This window comes from Dioscorea cayenensis, chromosome 4, assembly GCF_009730915.1.
Source record: "Dioscorea cayenensis subsp. rotundata cultivar TDr96_F1 chromosome 4, TDr96_F1_v2_PseudoChromosome.rev07_lg8_w22 25.fasta, whole genome shotgun sequence".
NCBI classification, from domain to species: domain Eukaryota; kingdom Viridiplantae; phylum Streptophyta; class Magnoliopsida; order Dioscoreales; family Dioscoreaceae; genus Dioscorea; species Dioscorea cayenensis.
In genome coordinates, this window is record NC_052474.1 from 6,521,209 (window position 1) to 6,537,989 (window position 16,781).

Genomic DNA, 16,781 nt, shown 5'->3' on the forward strand with positions numbered 1-16,781 from the left:
CCACCCCCTTCTATCGAGGTAAATGTGGCACCCATCGGTTAAAAATTCCCTTTTAACTGAAACCTGACACCTCTCGAAATCAAATCGATTTGCAAATCACAATTTACGGTTTACACCAACTACAGTGTTCAAAATACATAAATACAACAAATATAATTACTCAAATTTGCAGGTACAACCGCTACAAGATCACAACACTATGACAAGAAATAAAGAGAGGGGACCCACTGCAGTCCGGACTCAACCCTCGACTAGCTCTATACTCGATCGAGCGATCTAGGGTCCTCGCTCCCGCAGCCTACAAAGACATTCAGCTGACTGGTAGTGGCTTAATAATTTTAAATACTTAAATACAGTATATATAAAGTATATAAATACCAACTTCTCAAATAATTTTCCAACTTTTCCAAAATACCAGAATTCTAGCAAAATACATTTTTAAAGAACTTTTGAAACATAAATTCAACATAGATCAACATCAATTTGATTTTCTCAGAAAACACAAATTTTGTGAGAGACTCCTCATCATAATTCAAAAATAACATAAATTTCAAATTCAAAAATAAAAGCAATACCCAACACTCACTCAAAGATAACATGGTGTAGAAAACTCTCTAAACCTTCGCAGTGGCATGGGCTGAGGTTCAGAGCCGTCAAGGAACTCATGTCCCCATCGCTGACCCACCTGTTCACCGGTTGGCGACCCTCGGCTATCCGATGAATATCCAGGTCGTGGCTCGCCTCCCACCCGAACTCGGCCCTCGTAGAAATCAATACTCAAGTCCACCACGCCCACCTCTAAAGGTCGGGCCCGTGGGGACCCACTATCGCAGAGTCGGCTTAGCCCGTCACCATCAAAACCATCAAGTAAATCACATGTAATAATACCATCCGATAAATCATAACACATGATCCTTTTCCAGGACAAGTATTCACAACACGGAAATAAACATTATTTTCCACAAAGTCAATGCCAAAAGTATAACCATGCATAATACCAGTAAAGATCCATGATACCATTTCTATACCAGGAATGAAAAATCAATTCCACAAATATTGTCGGTAAAAACATTTTAATACGCACACTACGATTTCACAAATCATTCCAAATCAAAAGCAAAGATATGTACTCCATCCAAAAAAATAAATACATGAATTGAATAATTAAAATCACAGTATACATGTATTTCCACTATTCACAAATCACGTATAATTATACAAAACCGATGTATCAATACGGTTATCATGGCACATCGTAGGAAAAATAAATATAAGTATATTTTCGACCTTATACGCAATTAAACATGATAAAAATGAAGTACTTTAAACATTTATTTCCAAAAATACTAGCCATTAAACAATTATTTCAAAATAATAATAATAATTTATTTATTTAAAATAATAGCCACTACCAATTCACTCCTGGTGTCCCTAGGGTTTCTTGCTAGACTCGGAACTCCCTCCCAAACCTAATCAACACTCTAATAGGATAACATAATAAAATAAATAAACAATTATGACAACTAAAAACATAATTGAACCCAACGTAAAATACATGAAAGCAATAACCCGACTCTCTAATTGGGCCCACTCACTCCAATCGGCTCAAACCGACTGTGCATAATCAAATTGGTCTCCAATCGTACCTTAAGTCCAACTCAATTTTGAGCTAGGACCATTCTGAACCAACTTGAACCAACCTCAATTTCAACTGAACCAAACTCAAATTCACTGAACCAGGTTTAATTAAACCCACTAGCCTTGAACCAACTTAATTCTTATACAAATTCTGTTGAACCAACTTGGTTCGGCTCCAAAACCCCTATAGTCCCAACATCCAGAAACCAAACCCAAATCAACTTCAACCAATTTAATTCAACCAAACCATTCAAGTCCAACCATACTCAACTTGATTTGATCAAACCCAGACCAGGTCAATTCAATTAAACACAACCAATTCAATTCTCATCCAAACCCAATTCCAATTCAATTAAAATCGAACTTGGTTAAACCAAATCAAACTCAACTCAATCAATTCAATTCAACTCAACCAAATCAATTTGGCTAAACCCAACCAATTCCAATCCAACCATCATCATTAACACCTTAATCATCATAATCATCAACTTAATTAATCAAACCAAACCCTAATCTCGATTACAAGATGTACTACGATAGAAAACATTAAACAAATCAATCAACAACAAACCATGATTATTTCTACTCAAATATATCATTTTATTCATCAAATCCACAATATATATATACATCCAAACATACACAAACATTAAACAAAAACTACACCAAAGAAACCCTTACCAAGCAAGTAACCACTCCCATGAGCTCCTCCTACGATCTCCAAGTTTTTTCTTTAAAAACCTCTAATTTCTCCCATTTCTTCATAACTCTCGGGTTCATCAGTAAAGAAATGGTGGTGAAGAAGATGAAACAACACAGTTTCTAGATTTTTCTCTCAATTAACTCTTCACCGAAATTCACTTTTTAGTTCTCGAAAACATAATTTCTTACAAAACAGTCCCTGAAAAACTCCCAAAATGGTCCTTGAATTATGAAATAATATTCTAAAAAGTCCTTTAAAATTATCCAATGGTCCCTGGATTATAACACAACATTTCAAAAAGATCCCTTCCATCTTATCTTTCAGTCCTCGGTTTCCATAAACATTTCATGTCCATCCTTTTCATTTATTCTTTAACCCAAAATTTTTTAAAAACTTTTACACTTAGGTCCTTATTCTTTCCACTTGGGGTTTCTCAACAAGATTACTTTGTACAAAAAAATTTTATTGGAATTGTAGTAATACCCTAAATATATTTTTCCAGTAATTATCCAAAGGTTCAGGGTATTACAAATATGGCTGATGATGAATGCATTATTGATTGCGGGACAACGCATACTATTTTGATAAAGAAAAACATATTTTTATATCATTATCAATAAGAAAAATATATTTTATATCATTATTGATTGAGGAACCTTCTAAGTTTTAAAGATATACGTTTCAATGGATATCATTTAGAGACGGTTAATAAGGAAGGAAAAGAATATCTTCATATTACACTGAATTATTTTCATACCAAAAAAACATGTACTTGAAAGCTTTCCCTATATATCTTCAGAATTATATTTTACACGTATCAAAGTGTGGAATCACATACGGTATTAACCCGGAAGGTTAATCGACCCGTAGATATTTAAAATATGGCATAAAAAGACTTGACATCCCTCGGTGCTATTATGTTGCTGCCGGGATTATTACTAGTTCTCATGACACCCAATCGAATGATTATAAAATCCTAACAAATAATGATATATACATGTTCGACGATGCTCAATGGGAAAAGCTAATAACCAAACCTTCGACAACTATAGGATCTGGTGAATCTCCTAAATTTTTAGAAAGAATACAAGGAGATATATATATATGGACTAATATATCCATCATGCGGACTATTTAGGTATTTTATGGTTTTAATTGATGCATCGACTAGATGGTCCCACGTTTCACTTTTGTCTACATGAAATGTAGTCTTTGCAAGACTATGGCACAAATTATCGGGGCTTAAAACACAATTTTTCGGGATTATCCCATAAAGACAATTCGTCTCGATAATGCTCGATGAATTTTTATCAAAATTATTTTTATGATTATCAGTATGGCAGTTGGAATACATGTTGAAAGCATACAGATGGTTCGTGTACATACCCAAAATGGGTTAGCAGAGTCATTAATTAAAAGACTCTAGATTATTGCTCGTCCAATATTATTAAGGACAAAATTACCTACAAGTGTATCGGGTCATGCTATTTTTGCATGTCTGCAGACTTTTTAATACTGGATCCGACCAATTGCATGTAATTCATATTCACCACACCAACTTGTTATGGGTAAAAATCGATATTTCACATATGAGAATATTTGGTTGTGTAGTATATGTCTAATAGCAACACCAAATCGCATAAAAAAATAGGTCCACTAACGCAGATTTGGTATGTATGTTGGTTATGATTATCCTTCAATTATACAATATTTAGAGCCATTAATAAGAGATGTATTTATCTGCAAAAATTTGCGATTGCCATTTTGATGAATCGTGTTCCTTTATTAGGGGGAGAAATGATTACTCAAAACAAGCCAAAAGAAATTGATTGGAATGCATCACAATTACATACATATGATCCTCGCGACTAACGAATGTGAACTTGAAGTTCAAAAGGATCATTAAATTACAAAATATTGTAAAATGAAATACTCGATGCATTCAACGATATTAAAAATGGTATCGAAATCATATATACCACCCCGATACTCCCTCGCAAGAATTGAGATTCCTAAGACTCCATTGAAAGAAAATCAAGTAGAAAATAAACGATCGACAAAAATGTGGAAGACTAATTGGCGCCAAAGATTCAACTCCCAGAAAAAAGAAGCAGAAAAATAAAGAAAGGGATCTCACATGTAAAAAGAGAGAGACAATTATAAAACCCTCTAAACAAGTTAATGAAGAATCAACGGGGAATGATATTTCTGAAAATATTGAAAATTCAATTTGCTATGTAGATGATGGTCAAAGAATGAATCAGCATGAGACCAAAATAAATGATATATTCATCTACAATGTTGCTACAAATATAGAATAAATACTGATAATGATCCGGACCCACGATCTATTGATGAATGTCGACAAAAAAATGATTGACCAAAATGGAAAGAAACTATCCAGTCGAGCTAAATTCCTATCAAAACGTGAGGTATTTTGGGCCGATAATGCCAACACTAGAAGGGATAAAACCAGTCTGTTATGAATGGGTGTTCGTGAGAAAAAGAAATAAAAATAATGAAATTATGAGATACAAATCGAGCACTTACCCACGGGAATATTTGTGCATCAATCAACCTATACAAAAAAGGTGCTAAAGAGATTCAATATGGAGAATGCTTATCCATTGAGTACACTGATGGTTAGTTCGGACACTTGATATACAAAAATATCCATTTCGTCCCACCAAGAAGGAGAGATCATTCTTGGTTCGAAACTCCATATCTAAGTGCAATTGGTGCATTAATATACCATCGAATAATACTGAAGACCGGATATAGCTTTTGCGGTAGAATTTTCTAGCAAGATACTGCTCTCTACACCCGACACGAAGACACTAGAAAGGGAGTAAAAGATGTGCTATATTATTTACGAGGAACTACAAATCTAGGCTTATTTTTATTCACAAGAATCTTTACATCCAACCTCACGAGCTTTGTTGATCTTTGGGTATCCGTCGATCCTCAAAAAGGGCGATCTCGGGATCGGATATGTATTTTTGTTATAATAGTACAACTATCTCATGGTGTTCTACAAAACAAACTCTTACACTACTTCATCAAATCATCTCGAAATTCTAGCTCTACATGAAGCAAGTCGAGAATGCCGGTAGTTGCGATCTATGATTGGTCATATACAAATTATCATGCAAATTACCAACCTGCTACAACAAATGCTACGATGAATTTATGAAGACAATAGTGTTTGTATTTCTTAGATACAAAGGAGGTTATATTAAAGGTGATAAAACGAAGCATATATCACCAAAATTTTTCTACACTCATGACCTCCAAAAAGAAGGCGTTACAGAAGTTCAAAAGATTCAATCTAATGATAATCAAGTAGATCTATTCACAAAATAACTTCCCAAGTGCATTTACCAAAGACTTATACATAAAATCGGGATGAGAAGACTCAAGGATGTAAGTACTCCAGAAATAAATTAAAGTTATTTATTTGAGGGGGAGACTGTAGTTTTTTTCCTTTTGCAGCGGTTTTTATCCCAAAGTGTTTTTTCGAGGCAAGGTTTTTAATGAGGCAGTGACCCTCAAAATATAAAGTATACTATACTCTTTTCCCTTGCTTGGGTTTTTATCCCACTGGGTTTTTTCTAGCAATGTTTAATTTTAACGAGACATATCCTTTAGTCGTAGACATCCAAAGGGGAGTATTATGAATATTATAAATAATGGATGTCTATTAAAGCAATCGCTAGTACTGTTACTATTCCACCTTCCAGGGTATTTTGGACAGTCGGATCGAATCAATCCTGATCCTTCATTTAACCCTTGTAAGCCTATAAATACCCCCTCCATTTATGTATTTTGAGTGTGAAGAAGAAAGATAAGAAGCAAGTAAAGAAGGCTCAGTGTAATTGACGGTGATCAGTACAATTTCTTTTCTTTTCTTTTTATGTTTTCTTCTTTACTTATTTTCTATTCATGGAAATCTACAAATACATTTATATTGAAGATGAATTACTTGTTGATTATACAATAGTGATATATATTTTTTTTTTTTATGTCGGTTGATGGGAAAAATTTTTCATAGTACTTAAATTTTTGAATGGCTTATATTATATTCATTTCAAAGCGGTAGAAGAGGCACGTGCCGATTATTCAAGCCCAATTGGGCCACTGGACCTGGCCCTGTCCTCACGTTTTTATTGTTTTTATTCAAATGTCTTATTATTATTATATTATTATTTCAAGCCTTTCAAGGAATTAATTATATATATACATATAAATGAAATCTAAGGAGTTTTTTGAAAAATTAAATAAGTCAAGGGTTTTATCAAAAACATGATCGTCAGCCCCTTCCGTGTTTCTTTTTTCTTTTTATAGGATTTAATAAGGAGAGAAGAGAAGGATGATGCTGGGGGCGTCGTCGTTGCTGAACGGGCTTCGATCTCCATTGCCTTCAGCTCATAATTTGCGCAGCTTCGGCCGTGGGACTAAGCTCATGCTCCTCTCGCCACCGCTCAGCGCCTCCGCTTCATCCTCCACCAGCGATCAGTCCAAATCCAAGCCATGGTTGCTCGTAGGCCTTGGGAATCCTGGCAAGATGTATACCGGGACTCGCCATAATGTGAGATATTCTTATCTTTCGGATTTGTGCTAGAAATATTAGAATCATTTAGTTGATTGCGCTCTTTCTGTTTTTCAAGAATTGGAAATTCAAGCATGAAATTATTTGGTGGGTTGAGTTGTATTAGGATTGTGAGAAGAGCATTAGTTCTGAACTCAAACAATGTTTTTGTTAAATAATTCTTCAATAATGTCATTCCTATTGTTCTCTTAGTCTTAGAAAGTTGCAATCTTTTTAAGATAATACATTCAATTGGCCTCTTTATCATGACAATTACAACTTAAATTTTTAGAGAAATCCTTGTCTACAACTCCCACGTTGTGTTATTTGGAATTTCTTGGTTAGAGATCTGGATGGATGGTTCAGATATTTGTCTTCAGGATAAAAATATAGGCTTTAGGATGTTGGTAATAATGGGTTATGTTATTATGACAGTATTTCCAGCGTTTCCATTTTTAGAGTAGCTAACCTGTATACATTTTTTTCTTTCTATTGTTTCAATGGATATACTTCAGGTTGGTTTTTGAGATGATAGATGCCATAGCTGAAGCTGAAGGGATATCTGTGAGCACCATACGCTTCAAAAGCATTGTTTGGAAAAAGGTCTTATCTTGCTTCTGCATTTTAGTTTCTTTCTCTTGAGACTCCATTCAGAGTTGTAGGTGTAGCACACTCAAGATCTTATTTGAATGATATATTCTTTTTCCAACATTACTTGGCCGCACTAATTCTATGTGGAACAAAAAGTTTTTGGTTTTAAATGAAGTGTGTTGGCATGCTTTGATTTTCACATTATTGATCATATAAACATAATAAACTACATATAGGGTGTTTTATATTAGCTTATTTGTAGAATTTGTTGTGCTTATTTGTGTAGGCTTCATTGGTGATGCCCCGTTATGCTTGCTAAACCACAAACTTTTATGAATGCAAGTGGTGAGTCTGTAAGTCCCACATATCTTACTAATCTACCTCTAGTGTCAGCACCCTTTTATTTAAGTTCTGATATAAATATGATTTCATGTTGTAGGTTGGATCAATTGTTTCATATTTCCATGTTCCGCTTAATCAAGTAGTCCTGGTATGGTATCTCTCCCTTATTGTTCATTTTATTTTTGTAAAGTTGGTAGTTATTATTTCTGGCATGGTGGCTTTCTATCTGCAGATGTATGATGATCTTGATTTGCCTTTTGCAAAATTACGCTTACTGCCTAAGGGTGGACATGGGGGCCACAATGGGTATGTCTTTGAGCCATCTCATTTTTTTGAATTTCCACATTTGTTAATAATGTGTTTCAGTATTTTATATCAGAATTAATTTTATGAATACTAGATCAAGAGTCAAACCAGTCACACTCACACTCTCTTTTGGAACAAGATCATTGATAAATCTTGTGAGATAACATCAGATAGTGTAGTGTCTTTCTCAAATGGTGGAGAAACAGACGTTATCTTCTCAAATGAACTTGAATATGACTCAAGAATATTATAAATGAAATAACTTGTGAATCATGTGTTCTTTTTTGTATTAAATACTAAGGAAAATATGTTATTTTTATTATTTTTAACCATCCTATCAAGATTTTGCAAGTAAGTATGTTTAGATGTACTTAACTAGACAATCATTGAAATCAAGTTTAGCGCCTGTCTCACTGGCGCATGCTTTTAAAAATTTTGTTGCTAAGCAACTTGTAGAGCTTGTAGCAAATTGCTAACATTGTGGCCATTTGATTTTATGAACAATCATGTTGGGAATTCTTCAACAGGATGAAGAGTGTGATCAACCATTTGAAAGGATCTCGAGATTTTCCACGTCTAAGAATAGGTGAGAATATAAGACAGTTTGTTACCTCCACCGATACAAATTGCTGAAGTAACATTTTTTTAATGAAATTTCTCAAAGGCATTGGACGGCCCCCAGGGAAAATGGATCCAGCTAGTTTTGTTCTTCGACCCTTCAACAAAAAGGAACGGGAAGAGGTGCCTTTCTCATCTTTAGATGTTTGGTACAGTCTGCATTTTCCAGCACCTTCTGTATATCTTTTGCTCTTGTGGTTGCAGTTGGATTTCGCTCTCCAAAGAGGACTTGAGGCAATAAGGATTCTTCTTCTTGAAGGATTAAATAAAAGTGCAACCTTTGTTAACAGCTCACAACCATCAGAGCTCATGAACAGATGATATGCTTTGTCAGAACTATTTGGGGAAAGATTAGCCATAGTTTTTACAGAGTTTCAGATGAAATGATAGACTAATCGTTTGGTGATTTATACGATTGATTTTCCAGTGGCAGACAACAACCTATATATTTTAAAACGTGCTACTTCCAAGATGATGATTGCCGCCGCTGCCGGTGAAGCATGTGGTGCATTGGCTTTGTTTCTTTGGCAGAGCTTAAAAGATTGATTGTTGAAGTAATAATGACATATTTTTACTTGATTATGTGAAGTACTTCCTCATGAATGTTTTATGATCATACTCGGAATTCCTGAGCTACATGTTGCCCCGCATGTATGGTTAAGATTGATTATCGAAGTAATAATGACATATTTGTACTTGATTATGTGAAGTACTTCCTCATGAATGTATTTTGATGGAACTCCGAATTCTTGAGTTTCATGGTGCACTGCATGGATTGTTTTCTTCCTTGATGAATTTTATGGTTCACCTGTCAATTTCTAGATTTATTTCGGAGTGATTTGGTATGTCTCTGAGGTGGTTTTTATGTGTGTACACATAGTTTGTTGTTTGCACAAAGGAAAAAGCGTCTTAATTGGTGTTCAATATAATTTCATGGCTAACATTTGAATTTCTTAAACATTCTCTACTCCCATTTACACAAAAATGGATTATTAATTAGTTAAAGCAAAAACTCTTACTAAAAACCAGATCTCCGGCCCCAGAAGCAACAGAAAGGAAACTTCTGTTCCTTGGTGATGGATAATTGCAGGAAATAATCCTAAAATAATGCCAACAACCAGTCAATTCTGCTGTTATAGTAATACATTTCAACTCAAAAATTAAAAAAAACAAAAAAAGAAAAAGTCATCATGGACAAAATTAATACCATATATTAAAAGTACAAGTGGTGGAAGAAGAGTGCTAGTGTGGTAGTTTTCCACATAAGAAAGTTTAGAACAACATGAGCAAGGAAAGCATGTTTAATGATTGGCTTGACTTTCACCATTTCCCTGACCAAGACGAGTCAAGCGCCTCATACCGAAGTTCTTCAACCAGAAAGTGATTTGATTCTCCAAATGTAACTATCTGACTGGGTGCAGATTTGAACCAATATCATACAATAACCACATGGAGGATCAAACAGCATCTTCTCAAGTCAGGCAAGCCAATTGCAAACAAGTAGTTCCTGCCAATGATCATGGCGCATTCACTTAATGGAATTTCACCTGGAATAGCTCTAACCAAATGACGATGTTACAAATGTCAGTCAGCTTTCTTTTACACCCAAAAGAAATATAACTGTACAATGAAAAACATAAAACAGGCAGGCCTGGCTTTGCGTGACAATTATATTCTCAAAACAACCACCTGTAGTTAGTTATACATGAGCAAGGGTAAAGAGCAGTAATACCTTTCATCATCTGGTGGGCCTTTTTGGATATAAGATATATGTTGCTCATGACTTCCTACACAGGTGAATAAGATGCTCTTCATGTTGGCATAGACTGTAAAAGATTGAAGAGAACAGAAGTCAGCCATCATTCGGCTTCAGTATAAGGTACAAGTACAAAATGGCACAATTAAAGTTGACCATAAAACAAATTGTATCAGACTCACCCTGCTTGAACATATGCAATCAAAGACGGCATGTTGATGCCAACAGTATGTGTTCAGCCAAGCACAACATTTTCCTTCACACGTCAAACAGATGGAGGGTAAATAATATTAAAAATAAAGCGGAAATGAAGAAATATAAATGCTGTCAATAGATCAGTATTGGTGAGACAATGCTACTGGGTATCTGAAATATTCAGGTAATGGAAAGCAACCGTGGACATTGTGGGTGTATATATATATATACATACAGAGACAGGTGAATCACACCACGTGATTGAGCATACAGGTAACATTCTACAACTTCAAACAAAAAGGATTTAAATTATATTACATTCAAATTAAAGTATCTTCCTATCAAACACTAAGTATTTAAAATATAGAAAGATAAGGAAGAATTAATTTTAGAAACTAAAGCATAGATAAAATAAAATTCTGGTGTTCAAAAAGATAAGAAAAAACATGATAATTAAAAAAAAATGGAAGACTGAAAATAAAAACCAAACAAAAAAATAAAGTGTGAAAGGAGATAAACAAAGCCAAAATCCTCAAAATTTGAGGATCTTAGGAGAGACATTTCAAATTTCAACATGTAGCTTATTACTTGTAAAATCTGGTCAGTTCAAAACCCAGCAACATAATAGATCATATTTGTTGAATATAAGGACACAGATGAGTGAGTAGAGGCAAATCAAGTACAAGACAGTCAATTTGAGCCAGGTCTCATAATCTGATCAAACTACAATCTATAGCAAGCATTCAAGATTGTAGCACTTTTAAACTTCAATTATTACGTTACACTGTTAAGCTTTAATCCATAAGCGGTGCGCCAAGGTTTAATATGGAAGATGTGCTAATGCAATAGCATGGCATCTATTACAGAATTCAACATGTACCTTATCAAATCTAGTCAATTCAAAGCCCAGAAAGAATAGATCATATTTGTTATAATTAAGGGCACAAATGAATAAGCAGAAGCAATACAAGTTCAACCTGGCCAGTTTCAACCAGATCTTATAACATGATCAAACTACAACCAATCGAAAGCATTCAAGATAGTGGCATGGCATTTTTAAACTTCCATTATTACGTTATGGTCTTATGCTTCCATCCGCAAGTGGTGAGTGCAGGTTTAATAAATGAAGATCTTAATGCAATGCTAACTGTTGTAGGATTTTGGATTAAAGCCAAAAAAGGACCTTAAAATTTGGGACATTGTCTGTTATAACCTCTAAAGTACAAATTTTAAAAATAAAATAAGTTAAAATATGAAAGAAGATGCTCGTTTAGGGCCTTGAATTGCATAAATTTGTCTGTTTTGAATATGGTCACATGGCATACCATGTGCACCCACATCGGATGAAAAAGGCCAAAAACAAACAAATTTGTGTAGTTTAAGGTGGCCAAAGAACATAATGGCACAAGCTTTAAGGGCCACAGGTAACTTCAAAGTTAGATTTTACAATGGGCTAAATATGTTGTGACGGGCCTATGATGTAAAATGCTTATCTTTTTTGAACCAAAAAACTCCATGATGTTTTAACATACTCAAGATCTATATAAATGCTTGTAAGTGAAAGCAGAAAAGGGAAATTAGTTTGATTACTTGACATTTAAAGCCATGTCAAATTAAAGGCTAGGCTAATTTAATGATTGTCAGACATCCATCAGAACAGTAACAATTGGTGCAATATCAGGCAGGACCTAATAATTTGCCAACAAAAATTGAGACAGAGCAAAGGTTCTTAATTGTGTAGAAAATAATACATGATGTCATCATATAGGAAAAATGTCACTTTTGAAATTAGATGAAAGAAGAACAATGTTGATATTTATACCAATAGCAGTTTCTTATTGATAGAAGCAAATAGGGCTCAACTTAACAAAGTTTTGCCTAATATGACAGCTAATGATAATATGCAGGTTCTTTCCACATGTGTCAGATATTAATGGATGAGCAGCAACCATATGTCCTGAATCTAATGTCCAGCTAGTAATTGGTCGACTATTTTTGAGAACTACATCCTAAACAATGCATACCAAGCCAAATTGTTTCCTTGGAATGAGAGAACACAACAATGATTATTACCTGGACAAATTCATGAAATCAATTATGAAGTCTAAATCAAAACCACCGAATAAAGCACATTGGCTTACAAAAATAAAGATAAATTAAGGTTCAAACTACTCACAAGCTGAAAATATACTCATAAAATTTGATAGCAGTAAGCATTAGCATACCATCACATAAGAAATGATCACCAACTTCAAAGGACAGCATATACAAAGATGTTTCCTACAATTAAAAGATAATAAAAAATAGTCAGCCAAGATGACACATATAGAAACGAAAAGAAATTGAAACACGTTATTAAGGTGACTAAACCACAGATCATTTTAAGGAAAGGAGAAAATTTTGAAGAGAGATATGGAAGTTGGGCTGATAATTTTGAAAAGAGAGACATATAACTTGCCTTGACAAAGAATCAGAATGGAATCTGCAGCGAGAGGTACAATTTTTCTGAATCTTTTCCCCAGTAAATATTGCTTGTATTACTGGAAAAAAGAATGAGGGATTAGTTTGCATTAGCAGATGAAAACTATCAGGTAAACTAACAATGCACATGCACTCATAATGGGAGACATAATGGTGTAAGCAGCAATATTTTTGATCAAGAGGCAAAACTATTAATACAACAGCTCCATCAATTATTTTACCCGATACATGTTATTGTGTAATTGAAGGTACATATTAGTTTCTGTTTCCTAGAATTTTGTACCCTAAATAGCAATGCTTTTGCAATATACAACTTATTGCCTTTCCTGTTCACTTAAACAGTTTTTAGTTTGAGCAAGTTTACATCGGTTGTTCCAAGATGTGTAAAACTAGAAATATGTTAGTTACGCTATCCAATATGTTAACTAGCTTTGGCTTTCGCTAAAAGCCCACTTCTAGCACAATGTTGCCTTGCCCAATGATAAAACTCTTAGAACATTGGCACAATACTAACAACCGACCATAAAACTTACACAGACAATAATGAAATGAAATGAAATTCCAGAAGCAACTTCATAAAAGAACTAAACTAGTATGTTGTTAATGTCACTGTTGTTTCCATGTCATCTTCCAAATATGGCTACAAAAAACAGTTTCTTTTTTTGCTTCCATGACATGATCTGTTAAAGGAAAAGATTTAGATGAGTAACAACCAGCCATATGCATTGTCTTTTCCTTGTTTTCATCTTCATTGTTGACACTCATAGGATATTCTAGATCACCCACAGACATCATATGCACAGAGTATCTACCATCTGATAGCCAGACAACTTGCTTTCCTGCAACATTGATAAAATAGGCTAATAAGCCACTTAAACAGAATCCTTTGATATGTTCAAAAGGGCATACTTGTAGAAAGATCAGGTGGAACAGCCAGCATTTGCACTTTCATGGTATGCTCAAAACGCGTTACATACGTATCTTTTGGGTTCATGGTAAATTTAACATTTGCTTCTAATGATGTAATGGTGCTATGAAGATCAATGAGATGTAAATATCCCTCTGAATCCAAGATCAGAAACTTTTTCTTATTTAAACCATGGATGGAAACTGCTTTCAGGGATGCAAGAGCTCCTGTGCCACTTTCAGAAGGGTGATCCTTTATGCACCTGATACACACAAAAAATGAGCCAAACTCACCAGAATCCTGCCTCAGTTTTGCAGTTTGAAATTTACCTGCAAATAAGATTGGAAAAAAAATCAAAGAGAAATCAAGATCGAGCACAAGGTATAAATTCAAAGTTGAACACTGACAGTTATAAACAAATGGAATTTGCCAATCTTTCTGGAAAATATGCAGAACAAGATTATCGGATGGAAAAGGATGTTAAGTGTACAAACAGTAGCCTATCTGAGAACCTCCCTGAGAACTATAGCAATGATTATTGATTTCAACATTAAAAACAACCACCTCAGAAAATTCAAATCAAATGCATAACCTGTAGTTGGAAAAGCCTAATACCTAGTGATTAATATTACATTTTGATAACCAGTTCACCAATGAACAAGATTCAATCATATAAAACTGTCTACAGTAAAATGATGGATGAAAAGCAAGTACAGATAATAGCTGTGATCAAAACCCTTCCCCAGCCAATCACAGTTATTCCTCTACACTGTCAGCAGCCTCAACACTCACAATGACAAACAACCTCATAGGTCATTACCTGCCGCCATCATCCCATACTCCATGTTGGCTATTTGAAACCATCATTAGTAAAATTGTATAAGAAGAAAAGGTGTTGGATGATATTAATGTGATGCAGCAGTCTAATAGCAGATAAATATTCCAAAAACAAGAAGCCATCTTTGACAGAAGGCCATTAAAAACATCCTCTCAATAATGCTAATAGGCCACATTCTACAAGCCAAAGCTTGATGAAAAGACAGGTGTTTTGCAGTCAAGTTCATAGCCAATTTTTTCTTTTGTCTTCCAAGTTAAACTTAAACTTTGACTATCATAAAAGGGACACCAATTGTTTATGGTTGGCAGGAGTAGATGATGATGATGATGGTCACATTGCAGAGGAGATCAATTTGAGCAACTATGCATCATGACAATGGTGTCAACATAATGATTAGTAGGAGAAACTTCATGCAGAGCCAAGTAATGATATCGACCTACAAAAAAGATTGCCTTGAAACTAGTATGTCTTCCAGACTAAAGATGAAACTACATTGATCCAGAGTTTTTGCTGAACAAGAAAGGAATAAAATCAGGATGACGGAAAGTTGTAAATCAATTGATGGAGGTGGGTAGCAACATACCCTAATGACAGATTTCAAATTTCCAAAGCACAAAGTTTTCCAATGCCTCAAACACAGAGTATGTATGTCACGATTAACTAAGGTTATTGATAATGGATGCAATACCATATGACCAACATGCATAGCTTCAACGAGCATTATAGATAGTAAGAGCAAACCAAAGAGGTAGAGTGGTACTGTAGACAAGACTTACAGAGAGAAGCACCCTCTGCATCATCCATTTTCCCCATGCCCGCATCCATACCACCATCCCTATTGCCATTGCAACAAACAACCCGAACATCAGAAAATGCACTGGAAGAAGTAGAGAAAGTGCTGATCATAGCATGATTTGTCATCCCGTTAGGGAGACTCTTCTTCAATGAAACCGCAGGCAAGTCTGGGGCTTGAGCTCCAGCCATCCTTCTCGTCTCCAAACCCTTGTGTTTTACAACCCTTCTACCCTTGATGAGGGACCTCAGCGGGAAGACCCTAGCACCATCCACCTCACCAAGTAGCAGAAACCCCATGGCGATCTCGACGGAGTAAATTGGCCGGACACAATCGATGACAGCACACTTGTTAAGAACCACCTCGTTTTGCCCATCACCGTCCTGCCCCACTATTTTCCCGCCCAAAACCCAGATCTTGTTAGCGGCGAGCGAGTGCAGGACAAGAACGTTGACGGAGCCGACCAGACGCACAGCGAGCCCATGTGGGAGATCGAGTGCGATGGCGGATTTGGCACGATCTTGCCTGAAGGTAAGGCGGGCGGGGGCGAAAAAGTCAGCGGAGGCTAGGCGGCGGAGGAGAATCCAAGCACGGAGGAGGATCCCGGAGCCAGCAGAGTGCGGAGACGCAGAGACGAAGAGGACATGGCCAGGATCGGAACTAGGGTTGGGGAGGAGGCGGAGGAAGCAAGCGGCGGTAGAGATCGGAGGAACGACGGTGGGGAGGGACGCGACAGTATGGGAGTGGAGGGGTAAGGCGAGAAGGAGGGGAAGATGAGGAAGGTGGAGTCGGAGAGCATGAGGGCAAGGGAGCTGGAGTGAGGCTCGAATAGGAGAGAAGAGATAGAAGAAGAGGAGGAGAACGGAGACGAAGAAGAACAGGGCTGAGATTTGGGAAGGAGGTCGAGCTTGGAAGCCCGCAGCAGCAGCATAACCACCACCACCGTCGCCGCTGCTACTCATGCCAACGATGATGATCGATGATCCATAAAGCGAATGAACTCTCTTCTATCTTATGATTGGCCG

At 35.8% G+C, this 16,781-nt stretch overlaps 2 protein-coding genes across 4 annotated transcripts; one reads left to right on the plus strand and one right to left on the minus strand.

Moving 5' to 3' along the window:
- Positions 1-6,694: 6,694 nt before the first annotated feature.
- LOC120258171 (peptidyl-tRNA hydrolase, mitochondrial-like) lies at positions 6,695-9,539 on the plus strand. Of its 2 annotated transcripts, XM_039265525.1 has the most exons (8): positions 6,695-6,934; positions 7,451-7,548; positions 7,824-7,873; positions 7,960-8,010; positions 8,095-8,168; positions 8,696-8,754; positions 8,833-8,909; positions 8,991-9,539. In XM_039265525.1, exons 1-8 carry the CDS (start codon positions 6,711-6,713, stop codon positions 9,105-9,107), a joined length of 750 nt encoding a protein of 249 aa, XP_039121459.1. In that variant the 5' UTR covers positions 6,695-6,710; the 3' UTR covers positions 9,108-9,539. The 2 variants fall into 2 exon arrangements, with proteins under 2 accessions (XP_039121459.1, XP_039121460.1); XM_039265526.1 differs by lacking the exons at positions 6,695-6,934; positions 7,451-7,548 and having other exon boundaries at positions 7,814-7,865.
- Positions 9,540-9,911: 372 nt separating this feature from the next.
- LOC120259293 lies at positions 9,912-16,770 on the minus strand. Of its 2 annotated transcripts, none has more exons than XM_039266874.1 (8): positions 15,740-16,770; positions 14,128-14,454; positions 13,932-14,057; positions 13,196-13,277; positions 12,963-13,017; positions 10,725-10,798; positions 10,519-10,612; positions 9,912-10,293 (listed from the first exon to the last, which is right to left on the minus strand). In XM_039266874.1, exons 1-6 carry the CDS (start codon positions 16,716-16,718, stop codon positions 10,778-10,780), a joined length of 1,590 nt encoding a protein of 529 aa, XP_039122808.1. In that variant the 5' UTR covers positions 16,719-16,770; the 3' UTR covers positions 9,912-10,293; positions 10,519-10,612; positions 10,725-10,777. The 2 variants fall into 2 exon arrangements, with proteins under 2 accessions (XP_039122808.1, XP_039122807.1); XM_039266873.1 differs by having other exon boundaries at positions 9,912-10,344.
- Positions 16,771-16,781: the final 11 nt, after the last annotated feature.

What these genes read in the sequence shown, in the direction of transcription:
- LOC120258171 (XM_039265525.1), top strand. Translation starts at nt 6,711, where the DNA reads ATGATGCTGGGGGCGTCGTCGTTGCTGAACGGGCTTCGATCTCCATTG. An exon ending in TGAATGCAAGTGGTGAGTCT is followed by an intron (nt 7,874 to 7,959) that starts GTAAGTCCCACA and finishes TTCATGTTGTAG; the next exon opens with GTTGGATCAATTGTTTCATA. An exon ending in ACAAAAAGGAACGGGAAGAG is followed by an intron (nt 8,910 to 8,990) that starts GTGCCTTTCTCA and finishes TTGTGGTTGCAG; the next exon opens with TTGGATTTCGCTCTCCAAAG.
- LOC120259293 (XM_039266874.1), bottom strand. Translation starts at nt 16,718, where the DNA reads ATGAGTAGCAGCGGCGACGGTGGTGGTGGTTATGCTGCTGCTGCGGGC. An exon ending in TCCACCTGATCTTTCTACAA is followed by an intron (nt 14,058 to 14,127) that starts GTATGCCCTTTT and finishes TCAATGTTGCAG; the next exon opens with GAAAGCAAGTTGTCTGGCTA. An exon ending in AAAGACAATGCATATGGCTG is followed by an intron (nt 13,278 to 13,931) that starts GTTGTTACTCAT and finishes TCTTTTTTCCAG; the next exon opens with TAATACAAGCAATATTTACT.